The following is a 23,150-nucleotide window of genomic DNA, read 5'->3' on the forward strand; positions in this document are numbered from 1 at the left end:
AAACTTACTTTAACTCATGTTTTTGCTTTAGTTTTGTGAATAACAGAGTTGAGGTGGAACTTAATGAATTTTTTACTAATTCCCTTGATTTTGTAGGCCATTGGAATGATTTGAAAGAAGAGTTAAAGTACCAAAATATTGGAATGCAGAAATGTCAACCAGAGTGCGGAAAAGTCAACTAGAGTGCAGAAAAGTCAACCAGAATAACTTAATTTGCACCGCACGACGCCCGGGTGCCCTCTAGGGGCGCTTGAGCGCCATAAAACCGATGTTCATCGCTCGGCCGCCCTTCCAGGGGCGCTTGAGCGCCACATTATGGGCTTGGACTCGGTTTTTGTTATTTTTCTTATCTATTTTGGGCTTGGGCTTCGTTTGTGTTAGTATTTTAATCTATTTAAAGGACTTGGACGTCCTAGGGTTGGTATCTTTTGATGGCTTGAGCACAAAAACAAATTTTTCACCCCTTGGGGGTAGATTTGAGGATGGTGACAACTCTCATATTCCTTGAGGGTAGATTTGAGGATGGTGACAACTCTCCTCTTCTCTTTCTAGGGTTTTTCTATCTCTTCCATTCTTTCATTCCATTGTAATTCTATTTGTTGATTGGGGGATTATGTAACCTTTTAAACTCTCATGTATTTGAATTGATTCTTAATTTATATGATTTTTCATAATTGTTAGGGAATTCATCTGTTTCAATGCTTGCTCTATTTAACTCATTTAGTAGCATGATTTATGAATTGCATGAGTGTCGGGAGGTTCCTTACAATTCAGGTTCTTGTTGAATTCTCCCAAGGGTAATATTTCTTAGGGATGAGGGTATGAGTACTTGGTCGTTTTAAGCTCTTGATCTTCAGACTTAATTTTCTAGAAACGCTAGGAATTGCACGAACTAGGAATTAAGGCAGGCTTATTGCGCCGAGGGATCGCGTTCTAAGTAATTTAGTGAGTGACGTTAACATTAATGTAAAAACAAGAATTCTTATATACATGAGAGTAAACTTGGTGAAATCAAACCCCAACAACATATTCATCTCATATTATCAACTTCATCCATTCATTCTTGTGTTTAGCCTCAATTGATCAAATTGAATTCATGTTTATTTTTTTGCATTTGCATTCAAAAACCCCAAAATATGTTCTTTAGAGTCTTAATTAGTTAAGTAATCACATAATTGTTTAGTGTCGTGAGTCCTCTAGGATACGATAATTGATCTTACCATTTTATATTACTTGTGCGATTTGGTAGACTTGTCAATCCATCAACAGAAGACTTTGATGATAGCATGAGTTGATGAGGAGCAGAGATAGCATCTACTGTTGAACTTATTTGCTTATGTTTTTAGAATAGGTTGTGATGTACTCAATTTGAAATTTTTATCCGTTATGATGGTTTTCTTGTGATTTATGCATGATGAGTATCGCTTCATGATGCTTGGATAGTGATTGATGTTGAGATTGTGCACTATATGCTGATATACAGGTGGTTGTTCAACAAGCGTTGAGAAGGGTTGATAAAGGTTCAAGTTTAGGGTTGTTGGGAAGTCTAAAAAGGGAAAACAACAAGCGTTGAGCTAAGCACGTGAAAAGCAAAATAAAAGGGAAAGAAAAGAAAGAAAAAGAAAAGCTCAATGCAAAAGAAAGTTAGCAAGAAGTAAGAATAGTTGTGTTTAAATGATGATTCTCTTAACTCAAGGATTTTGTGACCCAGAAAAAAAAAATTTCTTCTTAGCCCAGCCACATTATAAGCCATAAAAAGTCCTTGTGATGATGCTTGCTTGTGAGTGTGTTTAATTGTGGTTAAATGAAAGGAAAAGTTGATTCATGTGACATTGTGATAGTGGAGTGAATGAGTGACCTCTATATACACTTGTGTTATTGAGTGAAACACTTTATCTAGTGAGGAATAATTCCATGAGCACATGATTACATCTATGCTTAGTTAATTGATCATTCATGACAATAGCATTTGTTGGATACTATGTGATTATATGAACACCACAATGAGCTTGATTGAATCAAAGCATGTGTGCATCTTCACTGAATTCTTTTTGATGAGCTTATTTGAGTAATTCCTTGTTTTGAAAGAAAGAGTATTTGAATGTAGTGAACTATTATATGGATTGGTGGAAGACTGAGTTACATCTTGTTTACTTGAGGACAAGCAAAGTTCTATGTTTCGGGTTGTGATAACGGTTGAAAAACTGTTATTTTTATACTTAGTTTTGATATTAAAAACAACCTTTACGACTTAGAAACTAGCTTGGAATCATGTTTTTACTTAAGTTTTGGAAATAAGAGAGTTGGATGGGTTTTATGCTTGATTTTCCTTGTTTTGCCAGGAATTAAGATGAATTTGATGAAAGAAGTTGAAGTAGTAAGGAGCTGGACTCAGGAAAGGAAGTAAAAAGACACAAAAGAAGAGTCGTAGTCACCACTGAGCGCAACTTTACCGCTAAGGTATTCTGAAGTACCGTAGTCACAGCTGAGGGCCAAAACTGCAGTTGAGCATCATCTTGAAGAGCCGCACTTATCGCTGAGCGCCATTTAATTGGGCTTGGGCCTACTTTCTATAAATTTTAATAATCTATATAAGGGTTTAGTCGACCTAGGGTTGGTATCTTTGGACAGAAAGAGGCGAAATCACACTTTCTTCACCCCTTGGAGGCGAATTTTGGATGCGGAAGCTCCTTTCTTCAAATTCTATGGTTCTATCTTTCACTCTTTCATTGTGTTTCATCTACTTTCACCATGTGTATGGTGAACTAAACCTCCATTGTTGTTGGGGAACCGATTTAATCCTTTGAAACTCTCATGTATTGAATTGGTTCTATATTTTATATGCTTTGCTTCATTGATTGTTAGGGTTTTTCCTCTTTACTCTATGCATGCTTTGTTTAACTCATTCAATTGCATGATCATTGATGTTATCTATATGGACACATATAGGTAAATCTAGAACTAGGGAAATTTCCCGGAAGCAATATTACCTAGACATAGGAATAGGAGGATCGGTTGCCTTTAAGCTTCTATGCGAAGTAATGCATGAATAATTTATTGGGAGACAACATATTGTAAACTAGTGATTAAAAGTAGGCTTTCTTCACCGAGACATCGGGTTTAAGGTAAATTAGAAAGTGGCATTAACATTAATGAAGAAAGATGAATTCATGAATACATGAGAGTGGACAAGATAAATCGGGAACCCCAACAACATCATCATTCCATATTTTACATCAGTTTCTTTTGCTTCTTTCAATCCAATTGATCAAATACTTGCATTCATGTTTATTTTCCGCAATTCAAACACAATGATTTCGTTTACAAGTCTAATTTAATCAAGAAATGACATAACTGTATAGGTCGTGAGTCCTATGGGAAACAATACTTGGTCTTACCATTTTATTATTACTTGATACGATTTGGTACACTTGGCGAGTGTTAACAAGTTTTTGGCGTCGTTGTTGGGGACTCGTGGTTTAACTATTCTATTTGTGTGATTATTGATTAGCTTTGACTTGATTGTTATCTTTTTATCTTTTTATTTTATCTTTTTATTTTATCTTTTTATCTTTTTTTATCTTTTTGTGCTAATAAATGTTTTCTAGGGTTTTGTGCCTAATGTTTGCACGATGCAATTCGGACAAGAATTTAACTATATGGGCACTCAATTCTACTAAGGTAATGTCAAACACTAGAGGGAATCTCACTCAAGCATGGATCAAAGTCAATTTAGGCAAGCTGCCGGACAATTTAGGAGACTACCAACACAACAATGGCAACAACAAAGCTCTCTATCAGAAAGAATGGCAAAGATGGATGACGCCCTCCAACAATTTATGCAAGAGTCCATCTCCACTCAGAAAAGCATTGAAGCAGCATTTAAAAGGATGGAGATGCAGATTGGTCACTTAATTGAGAGATTGGAAGATTTTGGGGTTGATACTGAAGTTAGTCGTAGGGAAGAATGTCAAGCCATTATCACTGGAAGGGAAAAGACTTTAGATGATTGAAAGATAGAGAGAAAAGAAAAAGAAGAGTTGAGTGAAAAAGATAAAGATGCAGAGAAAGAAAGAGAAGTGGTTGAGAGAAAAAAGAGAAAGAAAATTTGTGTCAAGATGAAGAAAGTGAGTGGAAAAAGAGAAGGGAAAAAGAAAGTGAGAGAAAAGAGAAAGAGGACGAGAGGAAAAAAGAAAGAATCATATGAAAAACCCCTTCCTCATCCAAAGTATCATAGGAAGGAGAAGGAATTTGAGCGCTTTATGGAAATCTTCAAGAAAGTAGAGATTAAAGTTCCTACGATTGAGACATTGAAACAAGTTCCTAGTTTTATCAAATTCCTGAAGAAATTCAGCAAAAAGAAGAAAAAAAAAAGAATATCCAGAAAGGAGAACACCAACATTGAAGATGGAACTTGGGCTTTATTGGGTCAAGCTAATGACGTTAAAAGAGCGCTTGCTGGGAGGCAACCCAATGGTTTAAAAACTTTAATTTTTGTTATTTGGTGATATAATTGTGAACTTTTGTTATTTTGTTTTGTTTTGGTAATGAGTGTTCTACAGCACAACATCTACTGATGGATGCTAGATGATTGGGTATCTACTAAAGGATACTCAGAAGGTACACCTACTGAAGGGTGATGGTAAGATTTGCACCTACTGATGGGTGTTGGAAGATTTTGGGTCAGGCTCGTGACGTTAAACAAGCGCTACCTGGGAGGCAACCCAGTTGATTGAATTTGTCTTTGTTTGTTTGTTTTGCTTCTGTTCTAGTTGCATTATAGGGATTATTGTTGAATGTGAGTGGTGTGAGAGACTAAGTGCATTTATTAAGTGAGAGTGTATGGAGTAAGTGGAAAATATATGAGATTTGAAAATTTGAGAGTTGAAGTTGAGAGGCATTGGTGATGGACGCTTAGGGCAAGCTAGGAAGAAGGAGATTGGATATCGCGCATGCCGCTTTACCACAGATATGTTAGCAAGTGAGGGGTAAGAAGCCAGATTCTCCCATTGCCTCCTTTCCAGCTCTCTTAAAAATTTCGGTGTCATGGTGGGTATCAGTCCCACCTTTCTCAACATCAAAAGCCTTTGTTCTGTACCGCCTGAAAGTGCCTCTCATGCATGTGTGAGAGGAACTTGTTGGAATATATATGTTCCTTTCTCTTCTGTCCTCTATCAGCAGTATGCTTAATACGCTTTCTAGATGATGAAGCCATATCTGCACCACAATCAAACACAATACAATCTGCTAATGGGTCATCCATAATATTCATGCATTCAACACATCCTCACTAGTCAAACATAAACATCCTATAATCTAAACACCAATCAACATCAAAACCCTTTTTCTCCAACGCTGAGGGTAAATCAGAGGGCCCTCAGCGGTACTTGCACATGACCAGAATCACCAGAATACAACAACAACCACTATGAACCAGATGCGTCGGCGCTAAGCGCCCTTTAAGTGGCCCTCAGCGCCATACCAAAAAAGACTTCATGGCCCTAGCTGGCCAAATACTCCACACACTAACTTTCCACAGTGCAATAATCATCAATAATCCAACCAGCAATAGTTTATTCAACAGATCAAACACATATCATACATAAACCTCAAGAATCAAAACTATCAAGAGTTAAAAATTGAAAATGCAAGATGCTTACTTGAGTGGAGTTCAAATCTTTCCAAATTTGCACAAAGGGCTGGTGGAAACTTAGGGCTTCTATGAACAATAGCTACAGCACACCAAAAACCCCAAACTTAGTGAATGGAATGAAGTAAAGGGTAGTGGAGATGGTGATTTTTGGAGAAGGGATGAAAGGGGAAAGTAGTAGTGAACCCTAATAAAAGCTCTTTGGTGGCTAGAAAGTGTGGAATGAGAAGTGAGGAAGAAATCGCATGCTTTATGGTTAAAAGAGTGAAATGGGCCTAATGACGCTGAGCTTTAAAAGCCCAAAATTCCAAACAGCATCGCTGGCGTTCAATGCCCTTCTGAGGGGCGCTCAGTGCGATGCGTGGCTTTTTCTCCCCTCTTTTCTTGCTTTCCCTAAGTGTTTTTAGGTATGATCCCTAAGTTTCATCCCTTAATTTTTTTTTTCAGATTTTTTATCTTTCAAGACTTTCCAACTCAAGCATAACATCGCAAACTTAAAATAATTATTCTATTGATGCACATCATAACCATACCTTCTCAAAAAAAAACATCCCTAAACTAAATCATATCACACACCAAACAAAAACAAAAACAAAAATGTTTTCAAAAGCATTGTGTTGCCTCCTAGTAAGCGCTTGTTTAACGTCACGAGCCTGACACCATAATGTTCAGTTTGAAGCTTTAATGTTGGTGTTCCTTTTTCTTTAATCACATCAACTTGTCCTCAACAACTTGTCCACCTTCTTGACTCTTCTAGAATATGGAGCTTCAATCTCAACAACTCCATTCACTTTAATCTCCTTCACAACCCATAAGCTATTCTTGTACTTGACTGGTTTGCCAAGTTTGAATTCTTCATCTTCACACTTCAAGTCAGGGTGAAATATCTTCTCTTGATTCTTCTCTTGACTTTCTTTCCCCTCTTCCTTCACCCGTGACAAGAAAGAATTCTTACCTCCCTTAACTGAGTCAGCAACTTGTTTAGATACACTAGTCTTTGACATATCTGTATCTTTTGGACTAGTCTTCTTCTCTTGAATCAGTTTCTCATCATTAAAGACATTGAAAATCACCTCTTCATCGTTGTCTTTAAGCATTAAAACTCCAACATCTACATTGATGACAACCTTAGTTGTCTTCATGAATGGCCTTCCAAGAATGATAGGGATCTTCAAATCTTCCCCCATCTCCATCACACAAAATCCACTATGAATTTAAGGTTGTCAACTTGCACCACAACGTCCTCCACTATACCATGGGGATTCTTGGTAGATCTATTTGCCATTTGCAACATCATCTTGGTCGGTTTGACCTCAAGATCACCAATCTTCTTTAACATGAATAAGGGCATCAAATTGATACTAGCCCCTAAGTCAATTAGAGTTTTCCCTACATCACAATTTCCAATAGTGCAAGGAATAGTGAAGCTTCCCGAATTTTTACTTTGGGAGGAAGTGTCTTCTACAAAATTACACTACAATTTCACTATACTTCAATTGTGTCCTCATCTACATATTTCTTCTTCTTGAGGAACTTATTCATATATTTTTCATATCCAGGAATATGGTGCAATGCCTCATTCAATGGAATGGTAATTCTCAATTTCTTGAACATCTCTTTGAAACACCCTGATGCGGCTGTCGCGGCCCATCAAATTTGATATGCAAATAAATGCAGTATAGTGCTAGGAAGTGACTCCTAGGTCGTCTCTCAAGGACTAAATTTGGTTCGAGAATTAGGTCAAGCACGTTGTGGGGGGGCTTTGAAAGTGTTTTTGTGACAGGAAATGAACTAAATTAAATTATGAAATTAAACACAACTAGACATAATTAAACACGCTTAAAGAGATATGCAAAGCATGAAGACCGATCGCTCCTAGAGTGAAACCGAACGGTTTTAGCATCGAGACCGAACGGTCTCTAAAATAAATGCGTAAAAAGAAACCGAGCGGTACGATAAATTAAGAAAAGCATGGTGTAGAAAACGAGCGTAATAATAATGAGCCGAACGACATAGACAACGGTCGAATGGAAATGTAAATGGAAAGCTAAACAAATGAATGCAGAACAAGGCCGAATGGTCTCTAACTATGAAGCATGTTAGAGACAGAACAGTGTAAATGTAAAACCGAGCGGCATGCAGTAAATAAAGATGTACAGTGCAAGAGCGGAAAAGTAGAGGAAAAGTGTAAACCGAACGTTCTTGACCGAACGATAATAAGAATAAAGTGTGTGGGCCGAATGGTTCAAAGCAAGCTAATAAAATGAAGTGGGAAAACCAACACGCATAAGCCGAACGGTACTATTAACAAAAGAAACGAACCCATACAGAAAATAGCTACACGGTAATTAAGAAGTAAAACGGAAACAAGTTAAAATATCAAGAATAATTGAACGGGAAATAAGCAACCTATTGAAACTGAGCAACAAAGAAGGCAGCCGAACGGTAGTAAATGGACAAACACTTAGATAATGGAACGGTCTAAAGAGATAACCGATCGGTATCAAATGCAGCAAAACTAGAAAATGCAGAATTCATCAAACTTTGAACGCAGTGCGACAGAAACTAAACTTTAACTTCGAAATGCACAGATAAGCCGAAAACTATTCTAAACGTTAATGAAAATACACCGAATGGGATTAAAATGATTCGCAAAAGTAAAAGCATCGTCTAATGCAAACTGAGAATCAAACAACATTGAAAATGCAACGTGAACTGTAGAATCGCAAACCAGAAATGCATGAAGGTGACGAGGAACGGTGTAAATAAATTAATTACTAACTGTGTGCATTCCAATATGAAGAAAATATAAACGTTTTATCGGTTCAAGTAAGACAACAACGAAAAGGAACCTCTTGGAGCTCTCCTCCTAACCCATGGATGCAACAACCCCTTCTTCAGAACAGGTACGTAGTGGTGGCTGCTACTACTTAAGTGAATTATTGGGCCATCTAAGATTTGGGTGATTCTTCCACCCTGGGTTATATCTGTTGTTGGAAAAGTCATAATTTTGTTGTTGTGGTTGCCTGTTGGTTTGTATTTTTGCAGCATAGGCTGGAGGTGCATCATGGCCAATAGGTTGTTGCAAAGCAGGGCTGTCATCTGTATGGTGATCACTGGAAAGACATATACCACACAATCGTGTAACAGATGCAAATAGAGATGCTGGTCTCTGATTTGAAGCCATCTGTGCCACCAAATTCGCAAGAGAATCAAGCTTGCTTTCCAATTTCCTATCAGCAGATGATGAAGACTGGGTAGCAATATCATGTACTCCCTTCACCACAATAGTGTCACTTGTGGTGCTAAACTGTTGGGAGTTGGAAGCCATCTTCTCAATCAAGTGCTTGGCTTCAGTAGACGTCATATCTCCTAGTGCTCCACCACTGGTAGCATTAATCATACTCCTATCCATGTTGTTGAGACCTTCATAAAAATACTGGAGAAGGAGTTGCTCTAGTATCTGATGGTGAGGACAACTTTCACAAAGCTTCTTGAATCTCTCCCAATACTCATATAAGCTCTCTCCACCAAGCTGCCTAATCCCCGTTATGTCTTTTCTGATAGCTGTGGTTCGGGATGCTGGGAAAAACTTCGCTAAGAACAACCTCTTCATATCATCCCAGTTGGTAATGGATCTAAGCGCTAAGCAGTATAACCACTCCCTTGTTGTACCTTCTAGTGAATAAGGAAATGTCCTTAAGAAGATGTGATCTTAAGGAACATCTTGAGGCCTCATTGATGAACACACATAGTGGAAATCTTTCAGATGCTTATGCGGACACTCACCTGCAAGGCCATGAAACTTGGGCAACAAATGGATTAGTCCAGTCTTGAGAACAAATGGTACGTCCTCATCAGGATATTGGATGCACAAGCTTTCATAAGTGAAATCAGGTGCAACCATCTCCCGAAAAGTCTTCTCGCGAGGTGGAGGTTATGCCATATTGTTCTTAGTGTGAAAAATAACAAAATCAGAATCAGAATCAGATGCAGATGCAACAGATGCAGTAGATGTAGTATGCACAAAGTATTGAGCAGTAGATTCAAAATCAGCAGTAGGATGCACGATATCTAATGGAACTGACTCAAAAACAAACTTTAAAGATAAATTCCTAGAATGCCTAACTAACCTATGAAAAGTCCTATCAATCTCAGGATCAAAGGGTAGTATGGGTCCAGGATTGCCCCTAGTCATGCACTAAGTCACAACACCCTACAACCATGAAACTATAGCACAAAAATTTCAAACACACAAAACAACCTAAGCAAACAAAACACACATACTCAAACATACAAGAAAAAACATATACTAACACACACAACACACTAAGACAATAAAAGACCTATAAGCAAACCGTTGTTCCCCGACAGTGGCGCCAAAATTTGATGCGGCTATCGTAGCCCATCAAATTTGATACGCAAATAAATGCAGTATAGTGCTAGGAAGTGACTCCTAGGTCGTCTCTCAAGGACCAAGTGTGGTTCGAGAATTAGGTCAAACACGTAGTGGGGGGTTTGAAAGTGTTTTTGTGATTGATAAGAATTCATCAATCTTTGAACGGAGTGCGACAGAAACTAAACTTTAACTTCGAAATGCACAGATAAGCCGAAAACTATTATAAACGTTAATGAAAATACACCGAATGGGATTAAAATGATTCGCAACAGTAAAAGCATCATCCAACGCAAACTGAGAATCAAACAGCATTGAAAATGCAACGTGAAGTAGAATCGCAAGGCAGAAATGCAGGAAGGTGACGATGAATGGTGAAAATAAATTAATGAGTAACTGTGTGCATTCCAATATGAAGAAAATATAAACGTTTTATCGGTTCAAGTAAGAAAACAACGAAAAGGAACCTCTTGGAGCTCTCCTCCTAACCCATGGATGCAACAACCCCTTCTTCAGAACAGGTACGTAGTGGTGGCTGCTAGACTTCTCGAGAATTCTGCTTTTAGGATTTTTTATATACCCAAAAGACCAAAAATGCCCTCCTAATGGGCTTGTCCTACAAAATGACCTACAATTGGGCCCAAAGTCCTAAAGTTTCACCCAATGACCTTCCAAAACGCTACAATATTGACGTGCCCATCCTCTTGAAGTCCCAGAATGTGCATCCAACACTGCTGTTGTTCCTCTAGTTACTGCATCTGACCGTTCGGTGCTTAAGGCTCAGACCGCTCAGTCATTCAGCAATGCTCTACAGGCTCGCTCTATACTATGCAGTCTTCACATGACCGTTCGGTCATCCACTCTCAGACAACAGGTTTTTTTCGTTCCATTCATTAGTGTTCGACCATTCGGTGTAAGCTTTCACAGACCGTTCGGTATATGCGTCCACAGACCGTTCGATTCTATGATGCTCGGCCATTCTGTTCAACAGTGCTCAGCTGGTAGCTGACCGTCCGGTGGAGGCTTCCAGCAAGGCTCTCAGCTCGTTTTGTGCAAACTTTGACAGGCTGTTCGGTCACATCTTTGACAGACCGTTCGGTCAAGACTATGGTCAAACCGTTCGGTCTTTCAGACCCTAACTGTTTGGTTCTGGCAGTGTCAGACCATACGGCTCTGTGCATTACGTTCAAACCTTTTCTCAACTTTTCAAGAGTGATTGTCCTGCAATTTATAATTGAAATAATTAAGCCCAAATAATTCAAATTAATTAAAATAAGAATTAGTCTTGAAATTAAGCCCAAATAGTGAAAATGAGATAAAATGGAGAATTAAGTGCATAATGAAGAATTGTGACTCATCACACCCTAATTGTCTTTCTTTTTCCTTACTAGTAAAAGCTTTAGGGTAAGGAAGAGCTTGCTCAATTTTTCTCTATTTTCTCTCTCCCTCTTCTTCCTCTTTTCTTTCTCCCTTTTCTTTATTCTTCTCCTTCCTCTCAACCTCACTTTTTCTCCCACTTTCTTCTTTTTCTTCACTCAAATCCTCTTTTCCTTTTCTCTCTATTTTTCTCTCTTCCAACCTCTTACTACTTATGCTCATGATAGCATTGCATTCCTCTTTACGGTTAACTTCAGTATTAGCCCCAAACTACTTTTCAAATTTCTCCTCCAACTTTTTAGCCAGTTGACCAACTTGTATCTCCAAATTCCTTGTGGCAGCTTCAGTGCTTTTATGATTGGAGATAGACACTTGCATGAACTGTTGGAGTGTCTCTTCTTACTTTGCAGTTCTTTCATATAATGAAGGTTGTTTTTTCCATTGTTGTTGGGGTATATTGAATTGCCCAGCTTGCCCTTGTCCCATACTTGGATGAGGTTTCCACCCTTGGTTGTAATTACTTGGATGTAATTGGTTACCTTGACCCATAAAATTAACTTCCTCTTGGGTAGCTTCCGGCATAGCACATTGACCATTAATATGATCTCCACCACACAACTCATAAAGTTGCTGTTGAATTTGAGAAACATTGTGCAACTCCTTTGGCAATTGAGAGATTTTCTTCATCAGAGCCTCCAGTTGTTGAGTCATAATCTTATTATGTGCTAGCAGAGCATCTTGAGATTGTAATTGTAGAACTCCTTTTTGTTGAAGTTGAGTTCTTTCACTGTGCATCTCATTATCATTAGTAGTCATATTTTCAATCAAATCATAGGCTTCCTCTGGAGTCTTGCACTTGATATTACCTCTAGTTGAGGCATCTAGCATCAATTTAGTCTATGAGCTTAAACCTCCAAGGAATAGAATGACTATTGTAGGTTCATCAAAATAATGAGTAGGCGTCTTTCTCAGCAAGCCTTTAAATCGGTCCCATGCTTGACCTAACGTTTCATCTATGCCCTGCCTGAAAGAAGAAATTTCCTGCTTGCCTTTGTTTACCTTTGATTGTGGGAAATACTTATTCAGAAACTTTGAAACCACAGCTTCCTACTCAATAAAATTGTTCTCTGGAAAAGAGTTCAACCACATCTTAGCATTGCCTCTCAAAGAGAAAGGAAACAAGCTTAGTCTAATAGCTTCATCTGGCACGCCATTGATCTCACAGTATTGCATATCTCATTGAATGTGGTCAAATGCTCATATGGATTTTCATGTGATAATCCATTGAATTGGTTGCTCTTCACCAATTGAATCAAAGCAGGCTTCATCTCCATATTTTCAACATTAACCCTCGGCCTTGCAATGCTATTAAAATGATGAGGGCCAATAACTGTTGCATAATCTTCCAGGGTACGTCTACCATTCTACTCTTCAGCCATATTTTCAGTTTCCTAGTCAGATCTTTGAGGTGAAGGCTGTAAAAGAGTCTCAGGAGAAAGGAAAAGTTCTCTAGACATACTGTTTCTCCTTTTTCTTCTACTATTTTCCAGTCCTGCAAGAAGAGGTTCAGAAACTTTTGTGCTTCTAGTCCGAATTGTACCCTACTGATGGACAAATTTATGATCACCAAAATATGATGTCACAAACTTGTTTTACAATCGGCAAGTATGACCGAATCGTTCAAGTAATAAACTTGGTAAGACCAAGTATCGTTCTTCCCAAAGGACTCACGGCCTAGTTTAGTTGTGTGGTTTGTTGATTAGCTAAGACTTAAGGACGAAATATTTGGATTTTTATATGCAAAAGACGAAAATAAACATCTATGCATGAGGTTTTGATCAATGGCAAAATCAAAAGATAAACTCTTTCAATGAAATATATGTATGAATATGTTGTTGGGGGTCAATTTCATCTTATCCACTCTCATATATTTTAGGAATTCAACATTCAAATCATCATTGTTAATGCCACTCTCTAAAGTACCTTTCAAGAAGGCTTCTCCCTAATTACGAGTTCATACAATTCCTAGCATTCCTAATAATTAGTTCATCAAGTGCAGGATCTTAACGACAACCAATATAATATTGGGAGAGATTCCCCGGATCTAGACTTCCCCGTACGTGCCCGTATCGATAAAACCAATAATCATGCATCGAATGAGTTAAACAACGCAAGCATTAAGCAAAGAGGAAAAACCCTAACTAATGATGAAAGAAAGCATAGATCTTAAATAAAAGATGTAAAAACAAATTCCATATATGAGAGCTTCAAAAGATTACATTGATTCCCCAACAAACATACAAAGTTTAGTTCACCATATTCATGGTGAACCTAGATGAATAACAATGAAAGAATGAAAGATAAAACCCTAGAAAGGTGAAGAGGAAGCCTGAGCATCCAAGATCCTCCTTCAAAGGGGTGGAAGAGAGAGTGTTTGCTTCGTTTCTGCCGAGGATACCTAACCCTAAGAAACCCTAAAGCTTATATATTATTCGTAAATTACAGAAAATTAGGTCCAAGCCCATAAAAGTGCCGCTCAGCAGTAAAGTACCGCTCAGCGGTAAGTGCGTGAGTCGTTTCTTCACCTCAGCGGACCTCCCGTGACTTCCTGAGTGCCGCTCAGCGGTAAACTGCCGCTGAGCGGTGACTTCGGCTTCTCCTTTTGCACTTTTTGATGTCTTTTCTGATTCCATCTCTCTCCTTCTTCACTTCTTTCACTAAATTCACCTTAAAACCTGCAAAAAAAAACACTAAAATCAAGCATAAACCTGTCCAGCTCTCTTATTTCTGAAAATATGGATAAAAGCATGATTTCAAGCTAGTTTCTAAGTGTAAAGGTTGCTTTTTGTATCAATTTTAAGCATGAAAATAACAGTTTTTCAACTGTTATCACAACCCCAAACTTAGAACTTTGCTTGTCCTCAAGCAAACAAGATATAACTCAATATTCAACCAATTCATATGATGGTTCACTCATTCAAAAATCCTCTTTTTAGATAAGTAAAAACTTCAATCAAACTTATGACCAAGAGTTCAATCAAGATGTGCACATGCTTTAGTGTTTCACAAAGTCAGTTAATACCCAACAAATGCTCTTTTTCATGAATGACCAATCAATTAAGCATGGATGTTCATGTGCTAATGGAATATTTCCTCACTAGGTAAAGTGTTTCACTCAACACAAAAGTGTATAAAAGGTAATCACTCATTCACTCTACTATCACAATGTCACATGAATCAACTTTGCCTTTCATTTTACCATAATCAAAATCATTCACAAACATGCATCATCACAAGGACTTTTCAATGGCTTATACTGTGGCTGGGCTAACAAGAAAATTGGTTTTTCTGGATCACAAAATCCTTGAGTTAAGAAAATCATAACAACACAATTATTCTTATTCATTCCAACTTGCCTTTGCATTTGCATTGAGCTTTGCTTCTTTTTCTTTTCTTTTCTTTTTTTTTTTCTTTGCATATTCTTACTTTTTAGCTCTTAGCTCAATGCTTTTCCTTTTTCATGTTTACCTAACAACCCCAAACTTGAACATTTAACAATACCACAAAATATTTTCTACTTAACTCAAGGTAAAGATTTTCAATCAAGGGTTTCAGTGTATGTTCAAGGCTAAGGGTTCAAAGGATAGAACACAAAGTGTTCTCTTTTAGTGGGCTAACTTTATGAATTTGGCCAATAAAAAGGGTTCCAACAAATGGCCTTGATCATATGATGCAAAACAAGCAATTGATTCAATCATAGAAAACCTGGGCAAAGTCATTCATGTTTCCAAAGTAATAACATTCAATCATACCAACTCTGGAGCTCAAAACCTCACATATAAGCTCATCCACATTTGACATACACATCCTGCTTAATTTCACAATCACAATCATAATATCATGCATTTGTTCACAAAGCTTGTGAATCACCTGTATAAGCATTTTAATGTGCACATCATCTCAACATCAATCAATCAATAAGCATCATTCAGCATTACTTATCAAACAATCACAATTAATAGCAAACCATCATAACAAACCAGGTGTTCAATAGAGTACATCAAACCCTAATCTAAAAACAAAAACAAATAAGTTCAGAAAACTTAAACCACAAAAGCATAATCATATGATAGCATTTATCAATAAATGCTATCTAAGCTCCTCATCAGTCTGAGCTGTCCTCTGTATCTTCTTCTTCTTCCTCATCTTCATCATCTTCAAATGCATCATCATCATCAGCTTCATCTTCTTCCATCTCTCTAACTGAAGCTTCAGCTGCTCCAGCTCCTCCTCCATGCACTGGTTCCTCTGGCCAAGCTACTACATTATGGAATTCATCCATAGTCCACCTGTGGACTGGAGGTGTATCATACATCCCCACAATCATCTAAGCAGTGGCCACCTGTCCTCTGTGAATGGACTGCAACTGAGCACCTATAAGAGACATATACATGTCCCTCATCTGGAATGGTTCTGCTTCATGTGTCTCAGCAGATGTCTGGCTCTGTGTTGGCCCTCTCTCTCTACGAGCACGGCGTGGTGGAACTGGCTGAGCTGTTTCCTCACCTCCACAATACTGTCTGTAATAAGCCTCATCAATAGCTTTTCTTGGCCTCTCAAATAGTGGAGCAGAAGTGTCCACCCCAGCTATCTTGCAAAGGTGAGTGATCAAAGAGGGATGTCCTAGTGGTGCTTTGTTGTTTGAGGTATTGGCGCACACTCCTAAACACTTTTCCAAAGGTTCTCTACATTTTTCCTTTCATTCCTCTTTAGAAAATCTCCCTTCCACTCACTTTCTCACTAGTTTTCCATCTAAGTTTGGGGTTGGGAGAGAGCATCATTGATGGGGCTGAGTTTTCAAAGCACTAGAGCAGGATTTGTTTTATCAATCACTTCTGTTTTTAGAATAGGGTTTGATGTACTCAATTGGAAACTTTGTCTGTTATGATGGTTTGCTTAAGATTTTTGTTTGATAAGTAATGCCTGATGATGCTTTGATATTGATTGATGTTGAGATTTGCACATTATATGCTTATACAGGTGGTTCACAAGCTTTGTGAACAAATGCATGATGTTGTGATTGTGATTGTGATACTAAGCAGGATGTGTATGTCAAATGTGAATGAGCTTATATGTGAGGTTTTGAGCTCCAGAGTTGTGTGAATGAATGCTATTACTTTGGAAGCATGAATGACTTTGCCCAAGTTTTCTATGATTGAATTACTTGCTTTTTTGCATCATATGATCAAGGCCATTTGTTGGTAACCTTTTTATTAGCCAAAATCATGAATTTAGCCCACTAAAAGAGAGCACTTTGTGTTCTATCATTTGAACCCTTAGCCTTGAACATGAATTGAAAACCCTTGTTGAAAAACTTTACCTTGAGTTAAGATGAGAATATTTTGTGGTATTAACAAATATTCAAGTTTGGGGTTGTTGGAAAATAGAAAGGGAAATTGAAAGCATTGAGCTAAGAGCTAAGAATTAAGTATGTGAAAAGAAAAAGAAAAAGAGAAAGAAAAGAAAAGAAAAAGCAAAGCTCAATGCAAAAGAAAGTTGGGGAAAAGTAAGAATGATTGTGTTTATATGATTCTCTTAACTCAAGGGTTTTGTGATCTAGAAAAACCAATTTTCTTGTTAGCCTAGCCACATTATAAGCCAGAGAAAAGTCCTTGTGATGATGTTTGCTTGTAAGTGTTTTTGATTGTGGTTAAATGAAAGGCAAAGTTGATTCATGTGACATTGTGATAGTAGAGTGAATGAGTGAATACCTCTTATACACTTGTGTGTTTGAGTGAAACACTTTATCTAGTGAGGAAAGATTACATGAACACATAAGAACATCCATGCTTAGTTGATTGATCATTCATGAAAAGTAGCATTTGTTGGATAATATGTGATTGTGTGAACACTAAAGCATGTGCATGTCTTGATTGAAATCTTTGCAATAAGCTTAATTGAGTACTTACTTATCTTGAAAAGGAAGTTTTGAATGTGGTGAACCATTATATGGATTGGTAGAAGATTGAGTTACATCTTGTTTGCTTGAGGACAAGCAAAGTTCTAAGTTTGGAATTGTGATAACAATTGAAAAACTGTTATTTTCATGCTTAAAATTGATACTAAAAGCAACCTTTAACACTTAGAAACTAGCTTGAAATCATGCTTTTGGTTATATTTTTAGAAATAAGAGTGCTGGACAGGTTTATGCTTGATTTCAGTGTTTTATGCAGGTTTTAAGGTGAATTTGGTGAAAAAAGTGAAGAAGGATAGAGATGGAATTAGAAAAGACATCAAAAAGTGCAAAAGGAGAAGTCGCAAATACCGCTCAACGGCAGTTTATCGCTGAACGGCACTCTGAAACCCACATTGGCTCCGCTGAGGGGTGAAAAGGCTGCTGAGGGGAAGAAACGACTCATGCACTTACCGCTGAGCGGTAGTTTACCGCTGAGCGGTAGTTTACCGCTGAGCAGCACTATTTTGGGCCTGGGCCTAATTTTCTGTATATTTTAGAATAATATATAAGCTTTAGGACGTCCTAGGGTTTGTATCTTTGGCTGAGACGAAGCAAACACTCACTTTTCCACCCCTTGAAGGAAGATCTTTGATGCTCAGACTACCTCCTCATCTTTCTAGGGTTCTATCTTTCAATCTTCCATTATTGTTCATCTAGTTTCACCATGAATATGGTGAACTAAACCTTGTATTGTTGTTGGGGAATCAATGTAGTCTTTTGAAACTCTCATATATGGAATTTATTTTAACATCTTATTTTAAGACTTATGCTTTCTTCCATCATTAGTTAGGGTTTTTCCTCTTAGCTTAAAGCTTGCTTTGTTTAACTCATTCATTGCCATGATTATTGATTTTGTCGATATGGGAACGTACGGGGAAATCTATATCCGGGGAATTTCTCCCAATAGCATATTGGTTGCCTTTAAGCTTCTGCACTTCGGAATTAATTACTAGGAATGATAGGAATTGTATGAACTCGTAATTAAGGATAGGCCTTCTTGCAAGGTGATTTAGAGAGTGGAATTAGCATTGATGAAGAGAATGATGAATTCCTAAAAGTATATGAGAGTGGATAAGATGAAATTGATAACCCCAACAACATACTCATCCATCTAATTCATTAAAGTGTTTGTATTCCTCTTTTCCATTGATGAAATTCATGCATACATGTTTATTTATTGTCTTTTGCATTTAAACCCTACAATCAATTGTTAACAAGTCTTAAATAATCAACAAATCATATAGCTAACTAGGCCGTGAGTCTTTTGGGAAAACGATACTTGGTCTTACCTAGTTTTATTACTTGAGACGATTCGGTCACACTTGCCGATTGTTAAACAAGTTTGTGGCGCCGTTTTTCGGTGTTCATAAATTTGTCATCAAGTTTTTTAGCACCCTCAAAGTCAAGAACGCTGGGCGTCCTTCTTCCTGTAATCACAACAGGGAACTCAACCCAATGTTGAGATGATTGTAGAACCTGATCTTGCAGTAGACACCCAAATGTGCAGATAGATCAGACTTTGGAAACTCAGCAATCTTGCTCTTCAAGAAATCACACCTAGTTGATCACCACAGTCAAACTAGTTTCTTGGAGCTCTTTCTCTTTCTGTAAGCTTTGCACTTTTCTGCAAAAGAATATGAAAAGGTTAGAATCACAAAAAGTCTTTACAGAAATCAAATTCACGTCAATTTATAGTATAACACATCTCTGACGCATTTTAATCGACTAAGCTACTAATGCAGCCAAATACACCAATTCAGTTATAACAGATAGATAGTAGTAGTCAAAGCACTTAAGTGAATTCACAATTAATGTAGTCGAATAACATTTAATGCTTGGTCAACATATTTAAAAATATATTCGTTGTAATAGTTATATCAAGCATTAACAGATTTCAAAAGAGTAACAAACTTAATCGAATACATATCGCATGCAATCGATTATGCAACAGTGTTATGCAAAATTTTGAAAACTTTTCTCTTTGAAAAACTCTCATAGCACACTTGAAAACGTTTGTGCAAATACACGAGTTTTAATCGATTCCCCCATAATCTAATCGATTTTAAAATGTTGTTTTGCCACACATTTTAAAGTTCAACATTAGTGGTTGTGATTTTTCATCCAAAAACATGTGTCATGCATTCATGTATAAAATCACATATATAACTCAGTGATGACAAATTTATGTACACCGAAAAACGGCGCCACAAACTTGTTTAACAATCGACAAGTGTGACCGAATCGTTTCAAGTAATAAACTCGGTAAGACCAAGTATCGTTCTCCCAAAGGACTCACGGCCTAGTTTAGTTATGTGATTTGTTGATTATTTAAGACTTAAGAACGAAATAAGTGGAGTTTAATATGCAAAACAGAAAATAAACATGTATGCATGAATTTGATCAATGGCTAAAACAAAATACAAACACTTCAATGGAATATATGGATGAGTATGTTGTTGGGGTTATCAATTTCATCTTATCCACTCTCATATACTTTAGGAATTCAACATTCTTTTCATCATTGTTAATGCCACTCTCTAAATTACCTTGCAAGAAGGCCTATCCCTAATTATGAGTTCATACGATTCCTTGCATTCCTAATAATTAGTTCTTTTAGTGCAGGAGCTTAACGGCAACCAATATACTATTGGGAGAAATTTCCCGGATCTAGACTTCCCCGTACGTTCCCGTATCAACAAAATCAATAATCATGCATTGAATGAGTTAAACAAAGCAAACATTGAGCAAAGAGGAAAAACCCTAACTAATGATGAAAGAAAGCATAGGTCTTAAATATAAGATGTAAAAACAAATTCCATATATGAGAGTTTCACAAGACTACATTGATTCCCCAACAACAATACAAGGTTTAGTTCACCATATTCATGGCGAAACTAGATGAACAATAATGAAAGAATGAAAGAGATAGAAAAACCCTAGAAAGAGAAGAGGAGAGCCGTCACCATCTCCCAATCTACCCCTAAGGGGTGAAAAGTGTGTTTCTGCTTTCTCCCAGCCAAAGATACAAAACCCTAAGACATCTAGGTCTTTAAATAGGACATAAAAATAATATAAAAGGGGCTAGGCCCAAACAGATCATAAAATCGCAGAAAACTGGCCCAAAACTCGTATGGTTGACTTTTTCCGTATTCTGGTTGACTGGTTGACTTTTCTGGTTGACTGGTTTTCTTTTCTGGTTGACTTTTCTGGTTGACTGGTTTTCTTTTCTGGTTGACTGGTTGACTTTTCTGGATTCTGGTTGACTTTTCAGCACTCCAATCATTCGGTACTTCAATTCTTCTTTCAAATCATTCAATTAGCCTACAAAATCAAGGGAATCTTGCACAAAACCATTAAATTCACTTTTAACTCTCTTATTCACAAAACTAAAGCAAAAATATGAGTTCAAGCTAGTTTCTAAGTCTTAAAGGTTGCTTTTGGTATCAATTTTAAGCATAAAAATAACGGTTTTTCAACCGTTATCACAACCCCAAACTTAAAACTTTGCTTGTCCTCAAGCAAACAAGATGTAACTCAATCTTCCATCAATCCATATAATGGTTCACCACATTCAAAAATCCTTCTTTCAAGACAAGTAAATACTCAATTTAGCTCATTATCAAGACTTCAATCAAGATGTGCACATGCTTTTAGTGACCACTCAAACACATACTATCCAACAAATGCTATTTTCGTGAATGATCAATTAACTAAGCAAAGATGTTTTGATGTGTTCATGGAATCTATCCTTTCTAGATAAAGTGTTTCACTTAAACACACAAGTGTATAGGAGATATTCACTCATTCACTCTACTATTACAATGTCACATGAATCAACTTTGCCTTTCATTTAACCACAATCAAAAACACTTACCAGCAAGCATCATCACAAGGACTTTTCTATGGCTTATAATGTGGTTGGGCTAACAAGAAAATTGGTTTTTCTAGATCACAAAACCCTTGAGTTAAGAGAAACATATAAACACAATCATTCTTATTTATCCCAACATTCTTTTGCATTGAGCTTTGCCTTTTCTTTTCTTTTCTTTCTCTTTCTCTTTTTTCTTTTCACATACTTAATTCTTAGCTCTTAGCTCAATGCTTTCAGTTTCCCTTTCTATTTTCCAACAACCCCAAACTTGAAGATTTATACATACCACAAAATATTCTCATCTTAACTCAAGGTAAAGCTTTTCAACAAGGGTTTTCAAATCATGTTCAAGGCTAAGGGTTCAAAGGATAGAACACATAGTGTTCTCTTTTAGTGGCTAATCATGAAATTGGCTAATATAAGGGTTACCAACAAATGGCCTTGATCATATGATGCAAACAAGCATGTAATTCAATCATAGAAAACCTAGGCAAAGTCATTCATGCTTTCACAGTAATAGTATTCAACAATAACAACTCTGGAGCTCAAAAACCTCACATATAAGCTCATTCACATTCCACATATAACATCCTGCTTAGAATCATAATCACAATCATAACATCTTGCATTTGTTCACAATGCTTGTGAACCTCCTGTATAAGCATATAATGTGTACATCTCAACATCAATCAATATTAAAGCATCATCAAGCATTACTTATCAAACAACAATCATAAGCAAACCATCACAACAGACAAAATTTTCAATTGAGTACATCAAATCCTATTCTAAAAACATAAGTGATTGATAAAACAAATCCTACTCTAGTGCTTTGAAAAACTCAGCCCCATCAATGATGCTCTCTCCCAACCCCAAACTTAGATGGAAAACTAGTGAGAAAGTGAGTGGAAGGGAGATTTTCTAAAGAGGAATGAAAGGAAAAATGTAGAGAACCTTTGGGTATAAAAATAGAGGCCAAAGCGTGACTTAGGGTATAAAAATACCCTAATGGGCTCGGGTTCCGCTAAGGGGCAACCTAAGCCCCTTTTACGATACCACCGCTCAGCGGCAATTTGCCGCTCAGCGGCACTTTCGTGTTGTGCTTTTCTTCTTCCTAGCTTACCTAGGTGCCTTCTACTCATGCCCCTCACTTGCTCCCTGCAATTAATTTCTCAGATCACTCAAACATTCAATCCCTATCATGCAACTAAAGCAGAATCAAAACAAACAATACTGATGGACAAATTTATGAACACCAAATTATGATGTCACAAACTTGTTTTCAATCGGCAAGTATGACCGAATCGTTCAAGTAATAAAGTTGGTTAGACCAAGTATCGTTCTTCCCAAAGGACTCACGGCCTAGTTTAGTTATGTGATTTCTTAATTAACTAAGACTTACAAACGAATTAATTGGGGTTTAAAATGCAAGACAGAAAATAAACATGTATGCATGAATTGTGATCAATGGCAAAAAGCAAAAGATAAACACTTTCAATGAAATTTATGTATGGATATGTTGTTGGGGTTCAATTTCATCTTATCCACTCTCATATATTTTAGGAATTCAACGATCAAATCACCATTGTTAATGCCACTCTCTAATGTACCTTTCCAGAAGGCTTCTCCCTAATCACGAGTTCATACAATTCCTAGCATTCCTAATGATTAGTTCATAAGTACAGGAGCTTAACGACAACCAATATAAAATTGGGAGAAATTCCCCGGATCTAGACTTCCCCGTACGTTCCCGTATCGACAAAACCAATAATCATGCATCGAATGAGTTAAACCATGCAAGCATTAAACAAAGAGGAAAAACCCTAACTAATGATGAAAG

General features: G+C 37.2%; 1 protein-coding gene and 1 non-coding gene across 2 annotated transcripts; one reads left to right on the plus strand and one right to left on the minus strand.

Moving 5' to 3' along the window:
• Positions 1-8,576: 8,576 nt before the first annotated feature.
• On the minus strand, positions 8,577-9,266 carry LOC124844463 (uncharacterized). The gene has a single exon (XM_047321409.2). The coding sequence runs from the start codon at positions 9,264-9,266 to the stop codon at positions 8,577-8,579; it is 690 nt and encodes a 229-aa protein (XP_047177365.2).
• On the plus strand, positions 9,112-9,219 carry LOC148205279 (small nucleolar RNA R71). The gene has a single exon (XR_015783974.1). It is a non-coding gene; the product is annotated as a small nucleolar RNA R71 (small nucleolar RNA).
• Positions 9,267-23,150: the final 13,884 nt, after the last annotated feature.

The sequence above is a fragment of the Vigna umbellata genome, chromosome 1, assembly GCF_029865625.1.
Source record: "Vigna umbellata cultivar VRB3 chromosome 1, Vumbellata_1.0, whole genome shotgun sequence".
NCBI classification, from domain to species: domain Eukaryota; kingdom Viridiplantae; phylum Streptophyta; class Magnoliopsida; order Fabales; family Fabaceae; genus Vigna; species Vigna umbellata.

What these genes read in the sequence shown, in the direction of transcription:
- LOC124844463 (XM_047321409.2), bottom strand. Translation starts at nt 9,266, where the DNA reads ATGAAGAGGTTGTTCTTAGCGAAGTTTTTCCCAGCATCCCGAACCACA.